This window comes from Sapajus apella, unplaced genomic scaffold (assembly GCF_009761245.1).
Source record: "Sapajus apella isolate SASKATOON/1434 unplaced genomic scaffold, GSC_monkey_1.0 scaffold43, whole genome shotgun sequence".
Lineage (NCBI taxonomy): Eukaryota > Metazoa > Chordata > Mammalia > Primates > Cebidae > Sapajus > Sapajus apella.
In genome coordinates, this window is record NW_022436983.1 from 7115096 (window position 1) to 7142936 (window position 27841).

At 49.5% G+C, this 27841-nt stretch overlaps 1 protein-coding gene across 1 annotated transcript in view; it reads right to left on the minus strand.

Annotated features, from left to right (window-relative positions):
* Positions 1 to 15094: 15094 nt before the first annotated feature.
* Positions 15095 to 27841, minus strand: part of LRRC38 (leucine rich repeat containing 38) — a 41931-nt gene continuing 29184 nt past the window's right edge. Inside the window, exon 2 of the mRNA XM_032300452.1 lies at positions 15095 to 16215. Coding sequence (XP_032156343.1) covers positions 15962 to 16215 — 254 coding nt within the window. The 3' untranslated portion in view covers positions 15095 to 15961. The remainder of the gene's footprint in view (positions 16216 to 27841) is intronic.

Below are 27841 nucleotides of genomic sequence, written 5' to 3' on the forward strand. Positions count from 1 at the left end.
GTAGAGATGGAGTTTCCCCATGTTGGCCAGGATGGTCTTGATCTCTTGACCTCATGATCCGCCCACCTGGGATTACAGGTGTGAGCGACCATGCCTGACCATCAGGGGCTTTTTTGAGTAAGCCATTTTCCCAGCTCATCACTGGGGGAAGAGTGTATAATTCCCAGGCAGTGGCTTCAATCGCTCAAGGGCAAGTGCCAGAGCTGTTAGGCAAGGCAGGAGGGATGGGATGGGCAGCGCCTACCTGGAACTGCACCCCAGCTGCCCAGGTCTCCAGTCAATCAGCACAACATCCGTCCTTCCCCCAGCCATTTCAAAGAAGGAGAATCTGCTTTTGCCACATATGTAGCTGGCCTTTCGGAGGGCAAGTGTACACCGTGCCAGCAAAGACTGTGAATTGGAGCGACCATTTTCTGCAAAGCCTACAGTTGGAGTTCCATGCTGGTGTGTGGCTGTGCCATCTGGTGAGGGTGTGGAGAGCCGAGGGGAAGGAGCCGCACCCCTTCCGTAGGTGTCCTGGCCGAGACCAGGCTGCTCCTTGCCCACATCCTTGCTCTTCTAAAAACAACCCATCTTCTCCCCAGCTGGGTCAAAGCAGGTGTTCTGAGAGCTTTGCTTCCGTTCCCCAGCGTGCTGGCCTCCCTGATGGGGCGTGGTTCAGGACCAGACTCTCCACTAAAGAGAGGCTGGATGATGGAAACAGGAAACACTGCAGCCAGAAGGTTCTTTAGCTGGGCCTCGGGATGGGGCCTGTTTCACCTGAAAGACCTGGACCCACAGCCTCACACAAGGGAACCCAGGCGGCTCTCGGTTACCTGCCTTGGTGAGGTGTTTCTCAAGAAGAGCAGGGGTGGCTGGGCACAGTGACTCACACCTGTAATCCCAGCACTTTGGCAGGCCAAGGTGGGTGGTCCACGAGGTTGAGATCCCGACCATCCTGCCCAACATGGTGAAACTCCATCTCTACTAAAAATACAGAAATTAGCCAGGCATGGTGGCGCATGCCTGTAGTCCCAGCTACTCGGGAGGCTGAGGCAGAAGAATCGCTTGAACCCGGGAGGCAGGGGTTACAGTGAGCCACGATGGCGCCACTGCACTCCAGCCTGGTGACAGAACAAGACTCCATCTCAAAAAAACAAAAAGAAAGAAGAAAAGCAGGGGTTGCAATCTGATTCCCTGGGGTTGAGGTATTCTCTCCAACTTGGGAGGTTTTCTCACCAGCCTCCAAGAGCAGCTGGAGTGGAGTCTGGTACCACACTGTACACAAAGCCAGAAGCAGGGAGGGGTGAATGGGATGGAGGGACAAGAAGCCATGTGCCACTTCACACCCCCAGGATGGCTGGAGTCAAAAAGATGGACCATAACCACTGGGGTCAAAGGTGTGGAGAAAATAGAACCCCCGACCACTGCTGGTGAGACTGGAAAATGGTGATGTCACTTTGGGAAACAGGCAGCTCCTCAAAGATTAAACAGAGTTACTGCGTGACCCAGCAATTCCACTCCCACATATACACCCAAGAGAACTGAGGACATATGTTCGTAATAAAAATATGTACTTAAGTGGGCCAGGTGATGTGGCTCCCACCTATAATCCCAGCACTTTAGGAGGGTGAGGCAGGTGGATTACTTGAGGTCAGGAGTTCAAGACCAGCCTGGGCAACATGGTGAAACCCCTTTCCTACCAACAATACAAAAATTAGCCAGTGTTACAACCCAGTCTCAAAGTAAATAAATAAAATTTTTTAAATAATTTTTTTTTTGGCTGGGTGTGGTGGCTCACGCCTGTAATCTCAGCACTTTAGGAGGCCTAGACAGGCAGATCACGAGGTTAGGAGTTCGAGACCAGCCTGGCCAACATGGTGAACCTCCGTCTCTATTAAAGATACAAAAAGTTAGCAGAGCATGGTGACGGGCACCTGTAATCCCAGCTATTCGGGAGACTGAGGCCAGAGAATCGCTTGAACCCAGGAGGCAGAGGTTGTAATGAGCCGAGGTCGCACCATTGCCCTCCAGCTTGGGCGACAAGGTGAGACTCTGTCTCAAAAAATAAATAAAATAAAATAAAATAGGCCGGGCGCGGTGGTTCACGCCTGTAATCCCAGCACTTTGGGAGGCCGAGGCGGGTGGATCACGAGGTCAACAGATCGAGACCATCCTGGTCAACACGGTGAAACCCCGTCTCTACTAAAAATACAAAAAATTAGCTGGGCATGGTGGCGCATGCCTGTAATCCCAGCTACTCAGGAGGCTGCAGCAGGAGAATTGCCTGAACCCAGGAGGCAGAGGTTGCGGTGAGCCGAGATCGCGCCATTGCACTCCAGCCTGGGTAACAAGAGCGAAACTCCGTCTCAAAAATAAAATAAAATAAAATAAAATAAATTTTTGAAAAGGATGGAAGTACTGATCCATGCTGCAACATGGACGAATCTTGAAAACGTGATGTTCAGTGAAAGATGGCAGACACCCAAGACCACGCACTGTATGATTCCATTCATAGATGTCCAGAATAGGCACGTCCACAGACACAGTGGTTGCCATAGAGTGGTGACTGTCAGGGGCCGGGGAAATGGGGGAATGGGGTGACTGCTAACGGGTAGGAGTTTCTTTCTGAGGTGATGAAATGTTCCGCAATCAGCCGGTGGTGATGACTGCACAACCGTATGAATACTAACAACCATTGATTGTTCACTTTAAAGGGATGAACTTAATGGTATGTGAATTATAACTAGATTTTTTTTTTTTTTCAGTCTTCCTAGTGCTCCAAAGGAATGGTTTTTGTTTGTTTGGCTGATTGAGACAGTGTCTCACTCCGTTGCCCAGGCTGGAGTGCAGTGGCACGATCACAATTCACTGCAGCCTCAATCTCCTGGGCTCAAGTCGTCCTCCCACCTCAGATCCCTAATAGCTGGGACTACAGGCGCACGCGACCACACCCAGCTAATTCTATCTTCTTAGAGATGAGGTTTTGCCGTGTTGCCCAGGCTGGCCTCAAACTCCTGAGCTCAAGCGGTCCACTCAGCTCAGCCTCCCAAAGTGCTGGGATTACAGGTGTGACCCACCATGCCTGGCCTAACTCTATTTTTAAACGGGGGTTGGGGGAATGCGTCAGCAGCATCCTCATGGATGCTGGGATAGCCTTAAACCAGCCCCTCAGGGAGGGGCGGGGCAGGCTGAGAGTCAGCTGGGTAGAGCTGATGGGGAGAGGGAAGGAGGCTGGATGGGTTGGAGCAGCTCCAGTGAGGCCAAAGGCTCTTTTTTTTTTTTTTTGAGACGGAGTTTCACTCTTGTTACCCAGGCTGGAGTGCAATGGCGTGATCTCGGCTCACCGCAACCTCCGCCTCCCAGGTTCAGGCAACTCTCCTGCCTCGGCCTCTTTAGTAGCTGGGATTACAGGCACCTGCCACCATGCCCAGCTAATTTTTTTGTATTTTTTTAGTAGAGACGGGGTTTCACCATGTTGACCAGGATGGTCTCGATCTCTTGACCTCGTGATCCACCCGCCTTGGCCTCCCAAAGTGCTGGGATTACAGGCTTGAGCCACCGCGCCCGGCCGCCAAAGGCTCTTGACACCCCAGTGAGAGGCGGTCAGTGGGGATGAAAGGTCTAGGACGGCCTTGCGCCGACAGGGTGGACCAAAGACCTCCTCTCCTTTCCGACTCCCGCCTCTCCAAGCCTCTTTCGGCTTCTCCCTTATTCTCTGCCTGGAACATTCTTGCCTGCCCTGCCTCTGTGCCTCATACTCACCCACGTAGCCGCGCTAATTCCTGACCAGCTTTCCAGCTTCACATACAGTACCCCTCCCACAGCGCCAAAGAGAAGCAAAGCCAGGTGTGAGTTAAAGTGGTGAAAACAGATGATAGCCAAACAGTAGCGGCTAGGGCTGAGCTCCATCCTGATTTGTGCAGAAGGGATCAGGTGTTCTGAAGGCAGAGTGAGGGAGGGAAAGAGCGCAGCTTAACAGAGCCTAGGAGTGAAAAATCACAGAAGGTTGGTCAGTGTGAATGTGATGAGGCCCGTGTATCTTCGGGCTAGCAATGATTAAAGTCAGGATTCTAATTCCTGCGGAGTCTGGGAATTGGAGGTCCCATCCTTCCTGATTATGTTTCAAGGAATGGCTGCAAGTCCTGGAGAAAGATACTTCTGAGTTGCAGGAGATACAAATGCATCTCAATGGGACAGAAGAAGAATTTGCAATTGTAAGCCCCTTTCAGTAAATGCTCTAAGAAGGGGAGGCCGGGTTCCTATGTCAGTTGCTGGACTGGCAGCTCTGAGCCTTCCTAGGCAGGCATCTCAACAGGGTGCCTGTGTCGTGCTAGAGTCCAGCCGTCTCTGAGTGCAGGTGTTTGGACAGTCGTTATGTGCTGAGAGTTCTGCACTTCTTCCCAGGGACCCTTTTCCTGACCCCTGACCCTGAGATGGTCCCAGTTCTAGGCTCCCCAAGCAGCCCGCGTTTCCTATCGAAACCCTACATTTGTGGCAAACCCTTGTCTTCTCTGATACAGAACTGCTTGTGGTTAGAGACTGTGTGTCCTGTTTGCTGATCTGTGACCAGTCCCCTGGTCACAGGGCAGCAAACAATTTATTAGGTAAATTTATTAGGTATTATTAGCAAAAGATTTATTAGGTATTATCAGGTTAATACCTAATAAATCATGAATGAATGAATGAATAAGTCTCAAGACAGAAGCATCTAGGATAAGGAGGATTTAGGCGGGACAAATCGGGGAAATAAGGGAAAAGTGCAAATCAAATAGCATGGGTGCCTGTTACCCCTCCCTTGAAGCATTGGAAGGCTGGGAACATGTACTATTGACGTCAGGTAATGGTTTGAGGGGCAATGGGAGCTGTGGGGGTTTTTTTGTTTGTTTGTTTTTGTTTTCTGAGACAAGAGTCTCGCTCTGTTGCCCAGGCTGGGCTGGAATACAGTGGTGCAATCTTGGCTCACTGTACCCTCCACCTCCCAGCTTTAAGTGATTCTCCTGCCTCAGCCTCCCAAGTAGCTGCAATTACAGGCGTATGCCACCACACCCAGCTAATTTTGTGTTTTTTGTTAGAGACGAGTTTCGCTATGTTGGCCAGGCTGGTCTCGAACTTCTGACCACAAGTGATCCACCCGCCTCCAACCCCCAAAGTGCTGGGATTATAGGCACGAGCCACCGTGCCGGTAGTGGAAGCTGCAGGTTTTTATGCCACGCTTAGACTTCTGCACTGTGGGCTGGGCTGCTCCAAGCTGGCCTTTCCTTGGATGTAGGAATCAGAGAGGGGACCCCAAAACAACAGAAGTGGTTAATTCCGCACCGCACAGATGACGAGGCGGCGCATCCCCCCTGCCTCCTGCTGTCACACTTGTTTCCCGCATCAGGCAATCTATCAGTCATTTCAGAAGATTCAGGATTAGTCAAAGAATAAGCTCTTTGAGGGAACCCATCAGAATGACAGACGGACCTCAGTCATGGCTCAGAATCTGAAAGAGAACAGATCTCTGGGAAATTAAATAACCTGCACGGTGTACCGCCCCCTTCCTCCAGGGACAGGTGGTGGACAAGGACAAATGAAGGACATCCCCTTCCCGCTGTCCCTGGGTTTTAAGCCCTTTTGGCACAGAAAGCCTGTCCAAGTAATTAACAGAAGTAATTAGAGGTCAGATGTTCACAAATGGAAATCACTCAGTGCCCAGCCGCCAATGCCAAGGCTGGCGGTGCCAAGGAGCAGGGAGGGCTCAGAGAGGAGAGGGCACGCTGACCAGACATGGTGATCCGACTGAGGCTTATTCCCCCGGCCTCTCACAGGACGGCAGGGTGTGAAGTCTGAGGGTTTGCATCTGTAACCAGCAGCCTGAGGTACAAAAGGAATAGGCAACAGCTAAGAAAGGAAACACCACAAATGCCTCCTGCTGTCGTGACAGCCCTGGATTCAGAACTGTGCCCTCGGCAAGATGAAAAAGAGGAATTTTTCTTTAATGAACTCAGTATGAGTCTTGCAAATCCTTCCTTGGTCATATTTCTAACACATTTTCTGTGGCTTTCAAATCTTTGGAAAGGGTAGGAAATGTATCACCCACCCATCTACCCATTCACCCATCCATCTATCCACCCACTCATCCACTCACCCACCCATCAACAGCTCAGCCCATCCATTCATCCACGCACTTCACAAATTTTTTTTTTTTTTTTTTTTTTTTTGAGATGGAGTTTCGCTCGTTACCCAGGCTGGAGTGCAATGGCGCGATCTCGGCTCACCGCAACCTCTGCCTCCTGGGTTCAGGCAATTCTCCTGCCTCAGCCTCCTGAGTAGCTGGGATTACAGGCACGCGCCACCATGCCCAACTAATTTTTTGTAGTTTTAGTAGAGACGGGGTTTCACTGTGTTGACCAGGATGGTCTCGATCTGTTGACCTCGTGATCCACCCGCCTCGGCCTCCCAAAGTGCAGGGATTACAGGCGTGAGCCACCGCGCCCGGCCCGCTCTTGGTGTTTTTAATCTAGCAAGGGAAAGCAGTTATACAAGCAAGCAATCAAAATCCACACAGTCGTGAATGCTGTGAAGACAAACACACTCATGAAGACAAACAGGGTGGCAATGCATTAGAGGGTGTATTAGTAAAGCTTCTCCAGAGAAACAGAACCAACCAGATAGACAGGTAAATAGATGGATGATAGATAGATAGATAGATAGACAGACAGACAGACAGATAGATAGTTGATAGACAGAAAGATGATACGTAGATAATAGAGAGATGATAGACAATAGATAGATGATAGATAATAGATTATGGGTAGATGGATACCTAGAAAATAGATGATAAATGCACAGAAATAATAGATGATAGACTGATGATAGATAAATCATAGATGGCTGACTGACATATGAATGATGGAAAGATAGAGAATTGGTAGATAGTTGGATAGATAGATGATTAGATAGACAATAGATTGACAATAGAGAAATGATAAATAGATGATGGATGAACTGAGATAACAGATGATAGACTTTATCAGATAAATGACAGATGGTTGACTGATGGATGGATGGATAGATGATAGGTAGATAGATTAGATAAGAGAGATTTTTAGGAGAATTGGCTCATGGGAGTGAAGAGGCTGAGAAGTCCCACAGGATGCTGTTTGCAAGCTGGAAGGCCAGGCAAACTGATACTGTGACCCAGTCCAAGTTCAAAGGCCTGAGAACCTGAGGGTCACTGGTGCAAGTCCTGGAATCCAAAGGCCAGAGACCTGGAGTTCTGATATCCAAGTGCAGGATGAGAAGGCATCCTAGCTTCAGAAGCCAGAGAGAGTAAATTTGCCTTTTCATCATCGCCTTTTTGTTCTGTCCCAACCCTCAATCAATCCGGTGGTGTCTGCCCACATTGGGTGAAAGCTGATCTTCCTTACTCAGCCCACTCACTCAAATGCCAGTCTCTCCGGAAACACCCACAGGTGCACCCAGAAGTAATGCCTGACCAGCTACCGGGGTATCCCTTAATCCAGTCAAGCTGACACCTAAAATTCACCATTACAGAGAGTGGCAACAAGTGAGGGTTTCTTTGGCTGGGATGGGCAGGGAAGGCCTCTCTGAGACAGTGACCTTTTAGCTGAGACCTGGAGGCCCAGAAGGAGCAAAGATCTGGAGGGAAAGCATCCCAGGCAAGGGGACAGCCAGGTGCAAGGACCCTCGGGCTGGACCAAGCTAGGCCCGGGTCAGGAACCAAAGGAGGACCGAAGGGCTGAAGGGCATGAGTGATGGGGACGGGGACAGGGTAGGGTGGCAAAGTCTGGGACCTCTCATGACAGCACTACAGAGCCTAAGGGCCAGCCGGGTGAGCAGCGGGCCCAGCTCAGCTGCCCCCTAAATACACAGGTAGAATATGAATAGTCTTAATACTCGGCTTGACTATTTTGTGACTCTGCTACTCTAATACTCGGGTAACATTACTCCCAAATATTCTGTTAGAACCACTTCAATAGTTGTGGGTTTCTGAAAAGATCAACTACAATAAACTCTCTCTGGAGCCCCAGCTTGGACTCTGCCACGCTCCTCAACCCACGTTGGACTTAATTCCTGAAGGCAGGCCACACAGTACGGCCCTCTGCAGGTTAGGAGCTGCGTGTGTTACTCAGTCCATGCTACAATCGAGGGTTCCCGTCTGCCAGGCCCGGGTCAAGACTTGGTGTTTACTGAGGAGTGGCACACACTAGTCCTGCCCTTATGGAGCTTACAGTCTAGGGCATCTCTGGGGATAGAGGATCCAGAGGGAAAAGGGGAGATGTCCCATGGGGCCCCAGCCCTGCATTTCTTGTTGTTTCACGCAGCAACTCCTAAGGGTGCATGGAGTCCACGGATTCCTGGTCACTCGAAGAAAGAACCCTGCATCTTCCCCGGCGACCAGGAAGAAGCACAGGTGCGGACTCACGGCCACGTGCTGTCCCACCTGAACCTGGTCTGGAGTTAGGAAGCTGGCCAGCTGCTGTGGCTTCAGGATGTTCCCTGCCCCAGAGAACCTAATGTCTTACGTGGACTAACCCGAGTGGAGGAGGCTGATGAAAGGAAGGTTTTGGTGTCCAGAGAAGAAACTGGAGTGATGGGGAACTGGAGCAATAGGAGGAAATCTGGCCCTGGCTAAAATACAACAATTAGCCAGGCGTGATGATGCATGCCTGTAATCCTAGCTACTAGGGAGGCTGAGGCAGGAGAATCGCTTGAACCCAGGAGGCAGAGGTTGCAGTGAGCCGAGATCGCGCCATTGTACTGCAGCCTGGGTGACAGAGTAAGATTCTGCCTTAAAAATTAATAAATAAGGCCGGGCGCGGTGGCTCAAGCCTGTAATCCCAGCACTTTGGGAGGCCGAAGCGGGTGGATCACGAGGTCAAGAGATCGAGACCATCCTGGTCAACATGGTGAAACCCCGTCTCTACTAAAAATACAAAAATTAGCTGGGCGTAGTGGCGCATGCCTGTAATCCCAGCTACTCGGGAGGCTGAGGCAGGAGAATTGCCTGAATCCAGGAGGTGGAGGTTGCGGTGAGCCGAGATCGTGCCATTGCACTCCAGCCTGGGTAACAAGAGCGAAACTCCGTCTGAAAAAAATAAAATAAAATAAATAAACAACATACACACACCTGGGCAGGGGTGGGCAGCTTCAGGAAGAGGACCCCCAAGAGGGTCAGTGAGGCCACACTGTCCCAGGGTAATGGTAAGTCCTTTGCAGATACCCTGGACACTCCATGATCAGGAGCTAGGCTTGGTTCAAGCTGGGGAAAGCCTCTCCATCCCCAGAAGTCCTTGTGCCGGAAGGTTGGAGCATGGGAGGGAGCACTTTCACGAGGGGGAAATCTTGCATTCAGGCAGTGAGACGACCAGGACAGCATCATCTGGATATTCATGTGGCCTCATTTGTATGCCCAGGTGAGTGGACTCTGGGGACATGTGGGTCACATGTGTAAAAGCCACCTCTGACATTTATGCAGATTCTCAAGCACTGGGGTGCAGCTGGGTCATTAAGCCAACAGCAGGGGGGCCTGGGGACTAATTATGAAACAGTCAAAATGAGAACTGAGGTCTTCAGGCTGCTGGCTCGGGGTTCTGTTAGCTGATGCTGGGATCTGGGCTCTGATGCTGGGTCCTCTGGCAACTGCATCCTCTTCCACACACCTAGGAATTCTCAAAGAGGCACCACCAGGATTCTGGAGGAGGAGAGAAAGGAGCCCATGTTTGCGGGGAAGTCCCTCTTGTTAAGCTCACTATGCTCTGACTGCCAAGAAGTAAGGGTGACTGTTTCCCAGAGGAGAGCCTGTGGCCCTAAGAGGATCCATAGCATGTCCAAGGCCACTGGGCTGTGAGCACAGAGGGGACCCTCCACTGAAGGACTCCATTGGACACCAGTTAACAGGCGATTGCTTCCTGCTGTGATTATTCACAATCAGAGGCTCAGATGGGGATGACAGCTCTGTGCTGAGTGTCAAACTCTGTTGTTTTTTTTTTTGAGACGGAGTTTCACTCTTGTTACCCAGGCTGGAGTGCAATGGTGCGATCTCGGCTCACCGCAACCTCCGCCTCCTGGGTTCAGGCAATTCTCCTGCCTCAACCTCCTGAGTAGCTGGGATTACAGGCACACGCCACCATGCCCAGCTAATGTTTTGTATTTTTAGTAGAGACGGGGTTTCACCATGTTGGCCAGGATGGTCTCGATTTCTTGACCTCGTGATCCACCCGCCTCGGCCTCCCAAAGTGCTGGGATTACAGGCGTGAGCCACCGCGCCCGGCTGAGTGTCAAACTCTGAATGATTCTCAGAAATCCAACTCCCAGCTCAAGTTCCAGTGGAACTACAGAGAACAAATGAGTCCATGATTACTGGTCCTGAATGTGGGTATAAAGTTTTACACTAAAAGCACCTTGTATTTTTTTTCCAAGGCCAAATTATAATAACTCATTTTCACCCTGGAAGTGTGTTTATAAAAAGCAGATTGCATTTGCAAACAGCAGAGAACAGCGGTCTTTTTATTAAAAAAAAAAAAAAAATCTTTTCTGTGGAAAAACAATGTAAAGTTTGCATGTGTGTTTACTGGCCTGAGGACTTAAAGAACAAAGATGCCTTGTGGATTGCAGGCAAATGAAACCTACAGGGGTTTGCTTTGGGTAGATTTCACCGCAGGGGTGTTTGAATAGACCACTTTGCAAATAATAAATTACTTAACACTTAAGGCCACTAGAGGTCACTAAAAAGGAGTTTATGGCCAAAGCACAGGGCTGGTGGCTGGCTCAGTGGGCGGTGGCAGGATATTAATGAGACTCAGAGCCTGGATGTGCTCTGGGTCCAGTTAAATTGAATAGAGTTGGAATACCACCTGCCCCAGCCACTGATGCACTTAGGATTCGTGCCTTTGAGTTTGACCATCTGAGCCTCTAGGGACATTGGGGAGGAGGGGGAGGATGAGAGGAGGCAGTGGCAACAGCAGTATGGATGTTTCCTGCAAACCCTTCTGTCACCAAGGAAAGCAGTCTGTGCACATGCATTTCTTAGCCTCTCTTCTAGGATAAAGCCTAGTTTGGACCAGCACTGCGAGGTTGAAGTGTTGTTGCTGCATCTTGAGGCCGGAGCCAGAGCATGTGGCCTCCCCTTGGTCCCTGCTGTGGTACCCAGAGTCACCTGTAACATCTGTGAAGCCAGGATGAGAGTGCAAATACCCTCCAGACACTGATCTCTCAATATTTACAAGTCACACATGCAGATAAACTGTGAAGGAAAATGTTCTAACCAGTTATCTTGACAAAAGTACCTTCTTAATGACTTGGAAGACCAGGTTGAAATGGTAAATTATGAAATTCTTGGAAATCTGCTGCAGAATATGGCATTGTGGGGACAGCTGAGCTGATCGCCAATCCCCAGCTCCACCCTGTTCCTTAGGGGTCTATGCGTACCTGTGTGGACATCCCACTCTGCGCATCCAACCTCTATTCACATTCCCCGCCACCATCCTGGGGGCCACTCAGTCTAGCTGAAAGCAGGGATGCTGGGAAGGTGCCCATATCCAAGCTTGGAATCATTTTTGCCAGAAATCTGGGGCTCCAAGTGTGATATTGTGCTGTAGCGGGCCTAGAGTCAGGGCCTGAACAATATCATTTTATAAAAGAAAAAGCTGTTTTTTAAAATAAGTTGTAATGGCTGCCCTCACCATAACTGCTGGCCTTGGCTTCTGTAAATAGAACTGCTAGTTTGTTCTGCAAACTATGTAAAGCTGCTTACCTTTTCTTATTAGTAACTGCCAGAATTGCTAGCCTTTGCTTACCGGTAATAACCAAAATAAGCAGCCCAAGCTAATTCCATCCTGGCTCCTGTGACTTGTAATAAGTAACTAAGATCTGTGACTTCTATCACTACCCAGACAATGTGTAAACAAATGTTTATCTTGACTTCTGTCAACCACTTAAGTAACAAGTGGAATGACAAAAGTCCCCTGGCCCTTGGAATGTCCGGAGACCCCCACCCTCATCTCTGCCCAGGAGGTGATTTACAGAATCCACTAGCCCTCGGAATGTCTGAAGCCTTTTCATCCCCATCCCCGCTCCTCACCCCCACTCCCAAGGTGGTTTTTCGGGTATAAAAAGTCTTGGCACCCTCCTTTTGACGCCACAGGTTGGAGAGACGTGAGTCCTCTGTGGTCGCCGGCATAATAAATGACCCTGCAATCTGGCATACTTTTGTCTTGGTACTAACTTTCTACGCTCGCTCCCGTACAACACAAGTACCCAGAAAATGTTCTAGAAGGGGACACGTTCCAGGTGGCCATAGATTCCTTGCTCCCTGGGGAAGAACGCAGCTGGAGGAGGACTGGAGCAGATCCCCCAAAGCACTGGACCCAAGATAGGGCCCCTCTTGCCCAGGTCCAGGGCCGTACTAGTGGTACCCGCTGTCACCACAGCATTCATTACTGATGAATTAGACTGTGATGCTGGAATCCTCTAGTCATAAGGTCTTCAGAGCAAGTCAGTAAGACAAGATATTGACTCTTCTCGGGGGGATCTGAGATGTTGGATTTGAGCTTGAAATAAAGTCATCTTGGGCGCATTTAGCAACTGCAGGCTGCTCTTCCAGGAGCTCCGCATGCAGCCTCAAGAAATGCATCCCTCCACGCTGTCCTTGTCAGGCCTGCACCTGCTGACTTAAGAAGGGAATGTAGGTAGGTAAGAGAGACGGTGCATGCAGGGGTCAGAGGACCTGTGGCCAAATCCCGCTCCATCACTGACAGGCTGCGTCCCCCCAGCAAGTTACTTCCAGACCCAAACCAGCTCTCTCAATGGCAAAATGGAAGTGATGAAGTCATAAAGAGTAGATGGGCTGGGCGCGGTGGCTCAAGCCTGTAATCCCAGCACTTTGGGAGGCCGAGGCGGGTGGATCACGAGGTCAAGAGATCGAGACCATCCTGGTCAACATGGTGAAACCCCGTCTCTACTAAAAATACAAAAATTCAGCTGGGCATGGTGGCGCGTGCCTGTAATCCCAGCTACTCAGGAGGGTGAGGCAGGAGAATTGCCTGACCCCAGGAGGCAGAGGTTGCGGTGAGCCGAGATCGCGCCATTGCACTCTAGCCTGGGTAACAAGAGCGAAACTCCGTCTCAAAAAAAAAAAAAAACAGTAGGTGATAATGGTGCCCGCCTCATACAGTTTGCGTGGCTTAAAGGAGGGAATCTGCATAAAGGGCTTGGTCCAGCATCTCATACAGAGAATGCCTGTAATATACATGAACTATGAGCAGAACCAAGAGCATAGGATTTGGAGTTCAGTAGCCACAAGTCTTTCTGCCTCAGTTGCTTCCTGTAATCTGTTTACTTTCTCTGAGCCTCAGTTTCATCATCTACAAAGCTGGCTCTTACCTGGAGCTGTAAGGATGCTTACATAGAACCTCAGGTTTATAGAGTAGCTGGTGTGGAAACCCATTTGCTTGTGCCTTTTTTTTTTTTTTTTTTTTTTTTGAGACAGTCTTGCTGTGTCACCCAGGCTGCCACTCACTTCTCCGCTGGCCCAGGGTCTCTGTGAGAAGGTAGCCCTCCTGAGCCAGGGGTCCCCTCCACTGGGGACTGCAATGCTGGGGAGTGGAGGGGTGACCAGAGCCTCCTCTAGGCTGGAGGGGAGACAAGAAAGGTGGAGGAAGACAGTGGGAAGGCAGGAAAGAAGCGAGCAGGTTGGGAGGCGGGAGAAGAGGGAAGCAGGACTCAGCCGGAAAGCCACCCCAATCAAAGGCCTTCTGCGACGTGATAGCTAACTTTGTGTCAACCTGACTGGGCCACGGGGTGCCCAGATATTTGGTTAGACTATTTCCAGGTATGTCTGTGAGTGTGTTTTTGGATGGGATGAACGTTTGAACAGGTGGACTGAGGAAAGCAGAGGCCCTCCCCAATGTGTCAGGCCTCATCTAATCCATGAAGGGCCTGACTACAAGGTGGAGGAAGGGAGAATCCACTGTTTTTTCTGCCTGATTGCTGAGCTGAGTCTTCTGCCCTTGGCCTGGGACTACACCATCAGCTTTCCTGACTCCAACTCACCAACTGCAGATCATGGGACTTCTCAGCCGCCATCATCTCCTGAACCAATTCCTTACAATACATCCCTTTGTCTGCTGTTGGTTCTGTTTCTCTGGAGGACCCTAACATACCCCGCTGCCTCCCCTGGAGTGTCTTCTCCCACTGACTCTCTGCCAAAGGACTTTATTTCCTTCATGACACTTATCCCTACTTGCAATGACAGTTTTGTTTCCCTGTTTGTTTTATGTTCTACCCATCAGAATATAATGCACAAGAGAGCAGGGATCCTGTGTTTCCTAGCCAATGTACAACCGCAGTGCCTGATCCAGTACCTGACACTTAGCAAGCACTCAACAGCTATTTATAGGAGCAAAGATGGAAGGGAGCAATGGAGGAAAGAAACAGGAATATATGATAGGAAACAATGTGAGAAACGATTCTCAAAAATATCTCGAGAGTTGGTGTGAGAGCCTCCTCCAACACTGCTAACACAGGCTATCTTGTATTAATAGACTTGTTTGTTTCATATTGTCTCTGAACCAAAGTGCTGGATTCCACATCCTGGGAAACACTGCCTGTCACAGCCTGTGCTCAAAAGCAATGTCACATACACCCTAAGGGCCACTGATGGAAGTTTTTCAGAGGCCAAGTCCCAGGGGTTTTTTGTTTCTGTTTGCTTGTTTCGAAGCATTTTGTTGATCCCGAGCAACATCAGTGCAACATGCTGATTGGAATACTGGCCTCCAGGCACATTTACTGAAAGTTCTGGTGATGGCAAGTCCAGCACTGTGCTGACAAAGTACCTGCGAAGGGACTCAGGAAACGGGTGATGGAGAACAACCTCTCTATACTTCAAAAGGAAAAATGACGTTGAGCAGAGAGACCATCACAACCGTACGAAGCAACTAATTCTTTCTCTGCAAGTCGCTTTCTCTTAGGATAAAGATCAGGCTTTGAGTTACATCAACTCAAAGTTTTTCCAACCAGCTTACCAAAATTAACAACAGACACCCTCGGCCAGTTCTTAGCCTCTTCGCTGGCCCATTTCAACCACTACAACAGAACACCAGAGATTGAGTGGCTTACAAACAACAGATATTTATTTATTTCTCCGAATTCTGGCGGCTGGAAGCCTGAGATCTGGGTGGCAGCGTGGTTGGGTTCTGGTGAGGGCCTGCTTGATTCATGGGTGGCTGATTTCTTGCTGCATCTCAAGTGTTAGAAGGGTGAAGGAGCTCTCTGGGGCCAACTTTCATGAGGGCACTAATCCCATCATTTGGGCCCCATCCTCATGAACTCAGCTAAATCTAATCACCTCCCAAAAGCACCACCTCCAAACACCATCCCACTGGGGATTCGATTTCCACATAGAAATTCTGGGGACACGTAAACATTGAGTCTACTGCACACGAGTTTATTAGCTCTCAGTATAATATCCCAAGGTTGCTGAGGCCCATTATATAAAGAGCAAAGTTCTCACTCTTGTGGTGAATGATCCGAATTTGAATCTCCACTGGTTGAGCTGCTGCTTCTTGGGAAGAAGGTAGATGCTTCAGGATCTCCCGGTATAGGTCAGAAAAAGAATGGCACAAAATCATCTTTCCCATTGAAAGTTGCAAGTCTTCGTATCTCCTAGGGGAGGCTTTTACCCATCGGCTATGAAACTGACTCGGTCATCTTCTCCCCCAGCACACACCTCAGTGTGAGAGGCAGGTTGTGCTCCAGGAAGAATTCCCTCCATCTTTCCCGGGCTTCTCTGCTCTGCTGATTCTAAACTCTGAGATTGATGGTCCCAGCAGGTGCACCCGGGGCCAAGACATGGAACAGGCTCCGTTCCATTCACAGACAGTGGCCAGTGCTTTTCTGTTTTCAGCATTTTCCTCTCTGCTGGGAGAGGGCTTCTGGTTCGGTGCTGGAGAGTAAGGAGCAGGAGGGAGAAGGTGGCTCAGTCATCCTCATCCTCGTCTTCATCCTCCGCATCTTTGTTGGGTGCACACCTCTGGAAGCACTGCACCACGGTGGCCAGGAAGAAGCTGGAGATGATGGCCGCAATGGACACAGCCACGCCGGAGAAGATGATGATGAAGAGGTCTGTGAGCGACAGGCTGAACCTACACTCGCTGAAGCTGGCCTCCGACAGCTCTCGCAGGGATATCCTTCTGCTCTCCATGGGCAGGGAGCACTGGATTTCATCAAGGCCTGAGAAGAGGCAGGCAGAGGAGAGAGAGGTTTAGACTGCAGTTCAAGGTGGCCTAGAAGTTGACGAGGCAGGTGCTTACAAAGCCAGCAACATGCAGGCATCCTCCCAGAAATAAAAGGGGGAAAAGACTCATTTGAATGGAATTTAAACTTTAAAACAACAACAAAAAAAGCCTTAGAGTGATCACCATGAGAAAAATCGGAATGTGCTGGTCTTCACCGACCTATTTTCAGGTTATTTATTTATTTATTTAGAGACGGAGTCTCTTTCTCCCAGGCTGGAGTGCAATGGTATGATCTCGGCTCGCTTCAACTTCTGCCTCCGGGCTTCAAGTAATTCTCCTGCCTCAGCCTCCCAAGTAGCTGGGATTACAGGAACACGCCACCACACCCTGCTAATTTTTGTATTTTTAGTAGAGATGGGGTTTCACCGTGTTGGCCAGGTAGGTCTCGAACTCCTGACCTCAGCAGATCCACCTACCTCGGCCTCCCAAAGTGCTGAGATTACAGGCGTGAGCCACTGCGCCCGGCCAGGTTTAGTACTCTTTTGATTTTGAATTACTCAGTGGCGGGGGGAGGGATGTGGGGATGGAAGGGCACCATAATCTGCTTCAGGTTTAGGACCTCTGTAGACCACCATAATCCAGACCCAGCTAGCAGCAGGGAGTGGATATTGGGGCAGATGCAGTGAGATGGCTCAGTGCCAACTGGTGGACGGCCCTCCACTTGGTAGTGCCATTTTCCAAGTTAGACACTCTCCTCCTCTTCACTGTCCTCTGAGTGGAAATGAAAAGAGGGTTAGCATGGCGTTGTAGGAACTTCACTACCCCGAAAGGATTTTCCCTTGACAGGAGTGGAGAACATGAAGGACGTATCTAAAGGTGGCCTACCAGGTACTTGGTACTCGGAGGCTTGGAGGAAGCTTCCACGTGCTTAGGAATCACCTAAAGACTGTTAAAATGCAGGCTCCGTGGCACCACCCACGGGGAATCTGATTCAGTCGGTCTGGGATGGAGCCCCAAACGCTGCATGTTTAATAAGCATTTTTAATAATCAGGTGATTCTGATGCTGTGAATCTCGAGACCCACTTCGAGAAGCTTTATCTTCTAGTTATCAGAGGAGGATGGGAAGGGGTTTGAGAACTTCTAAGACACTCACTTTCAATAGGACCAGAGGAGCCCTTTTATTTTAAAAAAATGTATTCATTTAATTAATTAATTTATTTCTGAGACAGAGTCTTGCTCTGATCCCCAGGCTGGAGTGTAGTGGCACGATCATGGCTTACTACAACGTCCACCTCCTGGGTTCAAGTGATTCTCATGTAGCTGAGATGACAGGCGTGCACCACCACACTGAGCCAATTTTTGTATTGTTAGTAGAGATGAAGTTTCACCACGTTGGCCTGGCTGGTCTCAAAGTCTTGGCCTCAAGTGATCTGCCCATCTCGGCCTCCCAAAGTGCTGGAATTATAGGTGTGAGACACTGCGCCCAGCCTTAGAGGAGCCCTTTTAAACTGTTTTGTATATTAGGATTGTCTTCCCAATTTTACTTGAAAAGTGTTTGACTAATTTATGAAGATGTTTCAAACCCTTTAGCCTAGACAAGGACCACAGCTGAGTGTGTGCTGAGCAAGCACTTATGATCAGTAACTGTTCTAAGCATTTGGCTACATTGATTCATTTAATCTTTACAACCACATTATGGGGGTAGGTTCCATTATCCTCCCCATTTTACAGATGGGGGAACAGGCTCAGAGAGGTAATGTAACTTGCCCAAAGCTGCACAGCTAGTAAGTGGCAGAGCCTGGATTACAAGTCAAGCAATCTGGCCTCAGAGACCTGTCCTGCAGCCAACTATGTCTCCAAAAGGAAGGGAAAGGGGAAGAAAGCCCAGAAGAGAAGCACCAGGGGTGCAGGTGGTGCGGACGCCGGAAACTGATGCTTTCTTCCTGTGGCTGCCATCAAATGACGGTGACAGAAGCTGCCAGTTAGCTGGTGGTGTCCTATTATAATGGGTTCATAACATTTTAGAGACACCTCCCGATGACAGTTCCCTTATCACTGAACTTCCGCTTTGGGGGAATCGCATCTGCCATCAAGTGAGGTAGAAGGCAGCTTTGAGGATCGCAGATAGGTGGATTCTACACCCTCCACCTACTTATATGAGGAGACTCATCTGAGATATGAGAAACTGGGCACCATAAGAGGTGGCTCTCCATATGCTCATTTACTCATTCAATAATAATGTATTGGCCAGGCATGGTGGCTCACGCCTGTAATCTCAGCACTTTGGGAGGCTGAGGTAGGCGGATCACTTGAAGTCAGGAGTTCAGGACCAGCCTGGCCAACGTGGTGAAACACTGTTTCTACTAAAAATACAAAAATTAGCTGGGCATGATGGTGCATGACTGTAATCCCAGCTACTCAGGAGGCTGAGGCATGAGAATCACTTGAACCCAGGAGGTGGCGGTTGCAAGTGAGCTGAGACAGCGCCACTGCACTCTAGCCTGGGCTACAAAAAAGAATGTAGTGAGTACTTCTCCTGGACCAAGGAATTGGTGATATATAAGGTAACTAAGTCCCCCACGCTCAGAGAGTATCAATTCTAGTGTAAGAAGGTAGACATTCATTTATGCCAATGTTTTTGAGTATTTGCCATTTACAGGTCCTGGGGATATACCAGGAAACAAAACGAAGCCCTTGCTTTCATGCAGCTTCCATTTTAGACAATAAATGAATAGTTCAAGACATACGGCCAGGTGCGGTGGCCCACACCTATAATTCCAGCACTTTGGGAGGCCAAGGCACGCAGATCATGCGGTCAGGAGTTCAAGGTCAGCCTGACCAACATGGTGAAACCCTGTCTCTACTAAAAATACAAAAGTTAGCCGGACATGGTGGTGCATGTCTGTAATCCCAGCTACTCAGGAGGCTGAGGCAGGAGAATTGCTTGAACCTGGGAGGTGGAGATTGCAGTGAGTTGAGACCATGCCACTGCACTGCAGCTTGGGTGACAGAGTGAGACTCTGTCTCAAAAAAAAAAAAAGACATACATAAAATGTTTAGGATGAAACATCAGGATAGAATGATAAAGAAAGTCTGGGACAAAGAATTGTCTTTAAAAGGGGTGATCAGGAGGTATTATTCCAGCTAAGGTTGAAAGGATGAGATGAAACTAGCCATGGGAAGAACATTCCAGTCAGAGACAAGAAGCTGGGAAAGAGGCCAGGTGTAGTGGCTCATGCCTATAATCCCGACACTTTGAGAGGCCAAGACGAGAGACTCACTTGAGCTCAGGAGTTCGAGACCAGCCTGGGCAATATAACAAGATCTTGTCTCTACAAAAAACTTTAAAAATTAGCTAGGTGTGGTAGTATACACCAGTAGTTCAAGTTACTCAGGAGGCAGAGTAGCTTCAGCCTGGGAAGACTGGGGCTAAGATCACACCACTGCACTCTAGCCCAGACAACAGAGTGAGACCCTGTGTCCAAAAAAAAAAAAAGTTGGGAAACAGCTCAGCATTCAGGGAACACAATGTAGCCAGGGGCAGCTGAGTGAGCATGGGAGAATTTGGCATCAGCTTAGGTGAGAAACACAAGCATGTGTTGAGATGAGGCCCTCACGGTTAAGGCCTCTGAATAAATATTATGAACAGAGCCCCACCCCCCATCCCCATTACCAGCCCTCCTTAGACATGAACCAAAGAAATAGCTTGTGTGATACAGAGGTGCCGAAGACTGTTCGTTACCAAGCGTAGTCATCCTGACTGATACACAATACAAGCCATGTGCAAATTCAAATGATGACCATGATTTTACAAACCTCAGTTATAAGAGAATGAATGATATTAGAATGCATAAAGAGCTCAGATCTTTTGTTCCTGATCTGGAAGAGGAGAGAAACATAAAGTAGTAGTAACTAACTGCCATGTTATACTTACCATGGGCAGACCTTGCTCTAACTGCTATATATGTATTTACTCACAACAATCTTATGAGGTAAGTACTATTATTATGCCCATTTTATGGATGAGAAAACTGAAGCACAGAGCATTTGCATAGTTTGCCTTTGGCAATGCAGCTTCACAGTGATGAAGCCAGAATTTGAACCTAGGCATTTGGCTGTAGAGGCTTACTCTTACCCTTTGATTAACAAGGTGCCCTTTTCCCAATGAGAATAACCAGAGAGATTCGAGGACGCCATTTCGACATGAAGCTCAACTGCCTTCAGCCTCTGCTTACCTCTGGCTTCTTTCAACGCTCAGGACAACCTTCACCTGCTCTCTGTTTTAGTGATTCCGGGTTTCAAAAAAACCGATCCTTAACCATTTCCATCATTATGCGAAAGTTGAAATGGTTTCTTCACACCTCGCTAATTAGCTGGCTTCTGTCCTGCAAAAAGCAGCCCTGCTAATTACACAGTAATCCTGTAACCACCCTGAGGGGTTTTGTGTATCTTTTTTTCTCCACCTCAGAAACAGAAGATGGAGAAATAGTGTCTGAGCATCCTCCTTCCTTCTGTCCTGCCCCATCTTTTATGTAGTCTACAGCCAACCCATCGATGCTTCTGCCCCATGGGAACCATTGCCTAGCAACCAGACTGCACTCCCTCCTTTCCCGGAATCAGTGTCTGCTTTACGTACTGAAGGAATTAGCTGGACCAGAGCTCTGCAGGCTTCCCCAATTTACACTTGATTTCCATTTTTGACTGTTTCTTTTTCTTAAAGAGGCCAAACTTCTGTCTCCTCCTCCTGAGAATTTTAAATGCATTTGAATAAAGCAGGAGAACTTTATCTTTTTATATATAAAAAAACACAAATTAAAAACAGGAGAGCTTTAAAACAAAGTTAAACTAGGATTTTTTTTTGCAGACACTGATTTCTTCAATGGAAAAATGGAAAAAGATCAATCAACCTGCCTCCTAACAGCCGACCCCAGCCAAAAACGTTATGAAAATAAATAAGATGGACACCAACAGACTGTGTGAAGCACAGACAGTTTCTAAAGCCAGCAGATTATTTGCAGCCTCCAAACTAGAGACAGATCATTATTTAGCTAGAGAAACTTTCTAGAAATCCTCATCTTCGGGAAGCAGTAGCAACTGAAAAATAGTCACTACCGGACCACATAAGCCATGTTTAAATCCAACCTTTGCAAGCCATGACTTCCCAAGTCAATTCTGATTTCCACAGCGTTCTTTGTGCCTTGAGATTCGTCTTGGCATTTTCACAAAGTGATGATTTTAGAAAATGTCACTTCACCTTTCTCTGTGGCTAGAAGAAACGGGCTTGTTTGAAAAACGGTGCACACAAGCACACCGGGGTGGGGACTTTGAACGGTAGCGCTTAGTGGGGCTTTCATGATAAGATACAGTGACTTGATGGGTGTTCATACCTCACAAAGGGCAGAGAAATAAGCAGAGCTGGACAAAGAGTCTTTTGGGCAGACAGGGCCTGGCATAAGGCTGAGGGTATTGCTACAAAGCTGTCTGCAGAGGCTGGGAAACCAACAGCACAACGCTGGACTTGGCAGAGTCTGACTCCAGGGCCCCCTCTTCTCCCCTAGAGGACCCTAGTTTAGACCAGGGTTTCTCAACTTGGCCATCACTGACACTTGGGACAGGATCATTTTTTGACTAGGGGCTGTCCTGTGCCCTGTAAGACATTTAGTAGCATCCCTGGCCTCCACCCACCAGATGCCAGCAGCAACCCCCACCCAGTGTGACAATCAAAACTGTCTCCAGGCCGGCGTGGTGGGTCACGCCTGTAATCCCAGCACTTTGGGAGGCTGAGGTGGGTTGATCACCTGAGGCCAGGAGTTCGAGACCAGCCTGGCCAACATGCCAAAACCCTGTCTCTACTAAAAATACAAAAAATCAGCCGGAAATGGTGGCAGACACCTGTAATCCCAGCTACTCAGGAGGCTGAGGCAGGAGAATTGCTTGAACCCAGGAGGCGGAGCTGCAGTGAGCTGAGATCGTGCCATTTCACTCCAGCTTGGGCAACAGGAGCGAAACTCCATCTCAAAAAAAAAAAAAGAAAAAAAAAAAAGAAAAGAAAGAAACTGTCTCCAGACATTGTCACCTGTCTCTTGGGTGGGGAGTACAGTCACCTCAGTTGAGGATCACTGCTTTAGACTGAAATGCTATTCTGTATGACCGTAAGTATGTAGCTATCCTGTAGACTTTTACATTTTTTTGTAAAGACAGGGTCTCGCTATGTTGCCCAATGATATGGTTTGGCTGTGTCCTTACCCAAATCTCACCTTGAATTGTAATAATCCCCAACTGTTAAGGTAGGGCCAGGTAGAGGTAACTGAATCATTGGGTTGTTGGTTTCCCCCCTACGGCTCTCCTGGTAGTGAATACGTCTCACTACCATGATGGTTTTATAAATGGGAGTTCCCTCTGCATGCTCTCTTGCCTGCCACCGTGTAAGACGTGAGTTTGCTCCTCATTTGCCTTCCATCATGACTGTGCGGCTTCCCCAACCATGTGCCACTGTGAGTCCATTAAACCTCTTTCCTTTATAAATGACCCAGTCTCAGGTATGTCTTTATTAGCAGCGTGAGAACAGACTAATACATCCAGGTTGGTCTCGAACTGCTGTCTTCAAGCAGTCCTCCCAACTCAGCTTTCCAAAGCTCTGAGATTAAGGGCATGAGCCACCGTGCCCAACCATTAGGTGGCTATTATGGACTAAATGTTTAGATCCCCAAAACGCGTGTGAGAAGCCCTAGCACCAGTGTGATGGTATTTGGAAGGGAGACCTCTGGGAGGCAGTTAAGGTTACATGAGATTAGGTAATTAGGGTATGGCCCTCCTGATGGGATTAGCGTTTTTTTTTCTCCAGTGGCGCGCTATCGACTCACCGCAACCTCCGCTTCCTGGGTTCGAGCAATTCTCCTGCCTCAGCCTCCTGAGTAGCTGGGATTATAGGTGTGCAGCACAATGACCAGATAATTGTTTTTGTATTTTTAGTAGAGACGGGTTTCACCACGTTGGCCATGCTGGTCTCAAACTCTTAACATGAAGTGATCCACCCACCTTGGCCTCCCAAAGTGCTCTGACTACAGGTGTGAGCCACCACGTCCAGCCAGGGATTAGAGTTCTTATAAGAAGAGACACCAGAGCGCTCCCCCAGTCTGTCTCTGTCTCTCTGCCACATGAGGACCCAGCAGGAAGGCACCTGTTTGCAAGCCAGGAGGAGGGCCCTCTCCACAACCCAGCCCTGCTGATACCTACCTTGGACTTCCAGCCTCCATAACTGCGAGGAAATGCCTGCCTGCCGGTTAAGCTAAGCCACCCTCTACGGTGTTTCCTTATGGCAGCCTGAGAACACTAAGAAAGTAACCTTCTAAGACTAAAAAGTAACCGTTTTAGTCAATAAATAGACATTTAGTTATTAAATAGCTTCCTTTAATTCATGCATTAAGCAAAACAGGCGAGGCTTTTTGCCAGGTGCCCTGCAGGATACAAAGGGAAGGGAGGGAGGATGGAAGGGAGGAAGAGAGGGAGGGACAGAGGGAGGGAGGAAGAGAGGGAGGGACAGAGGGAGGGAGGAAGAGAGGGAGAGACAGAGGGAGGGAGGAAGAGAGGGAGGGAGGAAGAGAGGGAGGGACAGAGGGAGGGAGGAAGAGAGGGAGGGACAGAGGGAGGGAGGAAGAGAGGGAGGGAGGAAGAGAGGGAGGGAGGAAGAGAGGGAGAGACAGAGGGAGGGAGGAAGAGAGGGAGAGACAGAGGGAGGGAGGAAGAGAGGGAGGGAGGAAGAGAGGGAGGGAGGAAGAGAGGGAGGGAGGAAGAGAGGGAGGGAGGAAGAGAGGGAGAGACAGAGGGAGGGAGGAAGAGAGGGAGACAGAGGGAGGTGGCCCTGGCCTCCTGGAGCTTAGGCCTTACAGGAGAGGCATCGGGACACAAGCACAAATGGGAATACTTAAAATAGAAAGGTCAAAGCCCCACAAGAGAGGTCAAGGGCAAGCCCACAGGGGGCCTCTGGGGGCCGGATCAGTGGGGCAGTGGAAGGATGGCTGGCCCGAGGCATGTGGAGATGAGGCTGGGATCCCTGCAATGTTCCTACTTGACTTTGGAATGTTATTCTCCTGACCCATCCCGTCAGCTGTCCAAGTTAAGAATAGCAAAGGAAAGCCAACACTTCACGGCACCTGGTGTGTGCCTGGCACGCTAGGAGCTTCACAAAACGTCCGAGCCTTGTTTATTCCTCAGGCCAACCCGACCGGAAGGCCACTATAACTATCCCCATCTTACAGCTGACCAATCTGAGGCACAGAGAGGGCAAGTGACTTGCGCGGGGCCACGCAGCAGGGAGATGCCAGAGCTGAGGCTGACCCCAGTTGGTCCGGCTCCGGAGCTCGGCCACAGCATCGTGCCTCCCACCCTCCCAGGCAGGGAGACCCAGGGCTGCAGCAGCCTGGCCCAGCACCTGCAAACAGGCCCCCTCCAGGCACCGTGTCTTTTAAAAAATTTTTTTATTAATTATTTAATTTTGAAACAGAGTCTCACTCAGTTGCCCAGGCTGGAGTGCAGTGGCATGATCTTGGATCACTGGGGCGCTCCACCACCTGGTGCCTGTGTGACTGGGCCAGGCCCGGCCACCCTGAGCACCACCTCGAGATGACGCTGTGAGCACGAAACCAGGGAATATCTGAAAAGCTCTCACCACAGCACCTGGCCACGCATGGGCCTGGGAACCCTGCAGTTGGCATTGTTCAGATTTTCAAAGTTTCAGACTGAGCCTGCATCTGACTCCAGATATATGAGGAGGGTGCCCGTATTAGGGTGCTCCAGAGAAACAACCAATAGAGAGAAGAGAGAGAGAGAGAGAAAGAGAGAGAGAGAGAGAGGGAGAATGTGTGTAGAGAGAGATTTATTAAGTACCTCTAGTCATTCTCGTGCTCAGCACCCCTCCGTGCTCCCCATCTCTCTTAAAATGAAATCCACAATCCGTATCACCCCAGCTGAACCCCTCCACCCCGCCTTGCTTGCAATTCCTAACACCCCAGCGCAGGCCACCCTCAGGGCCTCTGCACCGGCCCGCTCGCTCCTTCCCTTTCTTCCCGTGACTCTAGGCAGTCACCTTCTGAGAGAGGCCTCCCTGCCTTCATCCAAAGCAGCTGCTCTTCCCCACCCCCACGTCACCCTCCATCTCCCCCTTCCCTCTTTATTTTTCTGTGCGCAGGTGTTTATTTTCTGCTTCCCTGCTCCTCCCACCGCCATGTCAACTGCGTGAGGTCCAGCGTGTTTGTCCAGACATTACCCTTCCCTGTTGCTGTATTCCTAGTACCAGAACTTGCCAACGATATTTTTGAATCAACGTATGAATAAAGACAGGATCAGAAAATGTGGCTTAGATGTGTGGCCACAAAGGGGTTCTGAAATCAGCTCCCCAACAGACAGATCCCCAGTGGCTGATGGTGCTGGACCGGCACAGGCCCCTGCCTTCCAGGACAAAAGCTCTTTCCCCCAAATTCACCAGCAGGTAATCTGCACCTCTCTGGAGGAGAGAGAAGCTGTGTACATTTCCATGCTTTTCCCTCTTGGGAGGTGGAAATTCTCCTTGATCTCTGGAAACAGGTAGGGGCGATGCAGCGGCCAACCTCCCTTGCAGCCGCTCCACATGCGATCCTGTTCCTGACGCTCTGCATTACACACACTCCTTTAATCCACGCAACAAACTCAGCAGCTGCTGCTGGGATGGTCCCGGTTCGCAGATAAGCAAACTGAACAGTTATGCTACCTGCTTGAGGTTATCCAGCCAAGAATAGAAGGGCCAGGATCTGGAATCAGGTGGTCTCCCCCTAGTGCCCGTGCAGTTAGCCAATACCCTTCCCTGTTGCCTTCAGAATGTGTGCACAAGTTATTACCAGGATACGAAGACCCAGAGGGGTGGATAATTATGCCAAAGCTGCACGATGTCTCGTAAACCTGGTTTGGGGCCCAGGTTGAAATACCCTAGCCTGGCTGTGATGAATACATTTTGAACAATCCTACTAACTCCATCTTGCCCACCCTCAGCTATGTAGGGTATTCTGTTCCGAGAGCTTGTGGTCTGAGACTCCTGGCATCTCTGTGAACAATTTTCTGAGAAACAGGACCCACTGGCCCATACATCCTATACCTGCAACTGTGCAACTGCTTACCCCACATCCTGAGTAAAAAACAACTTTAAATAGAATTTTTTGTTAGGCACCACCCCCCTTCCCCTAACCTGTTCCTTCTGCTTCTGTAAGAATCTGCTTGCTGCACCCGACCCTAAACCGATATAATGTTGACCGTCCTTTGCTCTGGGCCGAGAGGTTTCAGCTCTAGCTGACTCTCCGACGCCGGCCATTAAAGACAGACTCTCAACAAACTCAGAGCGTGGCGCTTCTGTTTTAAACTCGCTCAGGTATAACAAGGCTGCCTCCACTGGTGGCCTGAGCCTGGAGTACTCAGGGCAAAGAGCACTAACAGGCCATTCTAGGGAGGCTGCATGCTGTGTTTGCTTTTTAGGGCTGCTGTTACAAATTACCGCAAACTGAAGGGCTTTTTTTTTTTCTCTTTTTTTTGAGAGAGTCTCACTCTGTCACCCAGGCTGGAGTGCAGTGGCTTGATCTCAGCTCACTGAAACCTCTGCCTCCAGGGTTCAAGGAATTCTCCTGCCTTAGCCTCCCAAGTAGCTGGGATTACAGGTGTGCGCCACCATGCCCAGCTAATTTTTTCTATTTTTAGTAGAGACAGGGTTTCACCACGTTGGCCAGGCTGGTCTCGAACTCCTAACCTTATGATCCGCCTACCTCAGCCTCCCAAAGTGCTGAGATTACTGGCCTGAGCCACCGTGCCCTGAGGGGCTTAAAACAAATTTATTCTCTCATAGTTATGGAGGCCGGAAATCTGAAATCAAGGTGGCAGCCAGGCTGGGCTCCCTCTGAAGGTTCTGGGGAGAATCCTTCCTGGCTTCCTCCAGCTTCTGGTGTTTTTTTTTTTTTTTTTTTTTTTTGAGTCAGAGTCTTGCTCTGTCACCCAGGCTGGAGTACAGTGGTGTGATCTTGGCTCACTGCAACCTCCGCCTCCTGGGTTCAAGAGATTCTCCTGTCTCAGCCTCCCAAGTAACTGGGATTACAGGCGTGCGCCACCACGCCCGGCTACTTTTTGTATTTTTAGTTGGGACGGGGTTTCACCATGTTGGCCAGGCTGGTCTTGAACTCTTCTGGTGGTTCTTGACATTCCTTGGCGTGTGGCTGCCTCACTCCAGCCTCGCCCTCTGTCTCCACACGGCCTCCGCTCTGTGTCTCTGTCTCGTTAGTCTCCCTCTGCTTTTCCCTTATGAGGACGTCTGCCGTTGAATTTAGGGCAGTCCGACCCTCAGTCCAGGATGACCTCTTCTCCAGGTCCTTCACTTACGTTTGCAAAGACTCTTTTTCTTTTTTTTTTAAATTTTTTTTCTTCCGGCCGGGCGTGGTGGCTCAAGCCTGTAATCCCAGGACTTTGGGAGGCCGAGGCGGGTGGATCACGAGGTCAAGAGATCGAGACCATCCTGGTCAACATGATGAAACCCCGTCTCTACTACAAATACAAAAAATTAGCTGGGCATGGTGGTGCGTGCCTGTAATCCCAGCTACTCAGGAGGCTG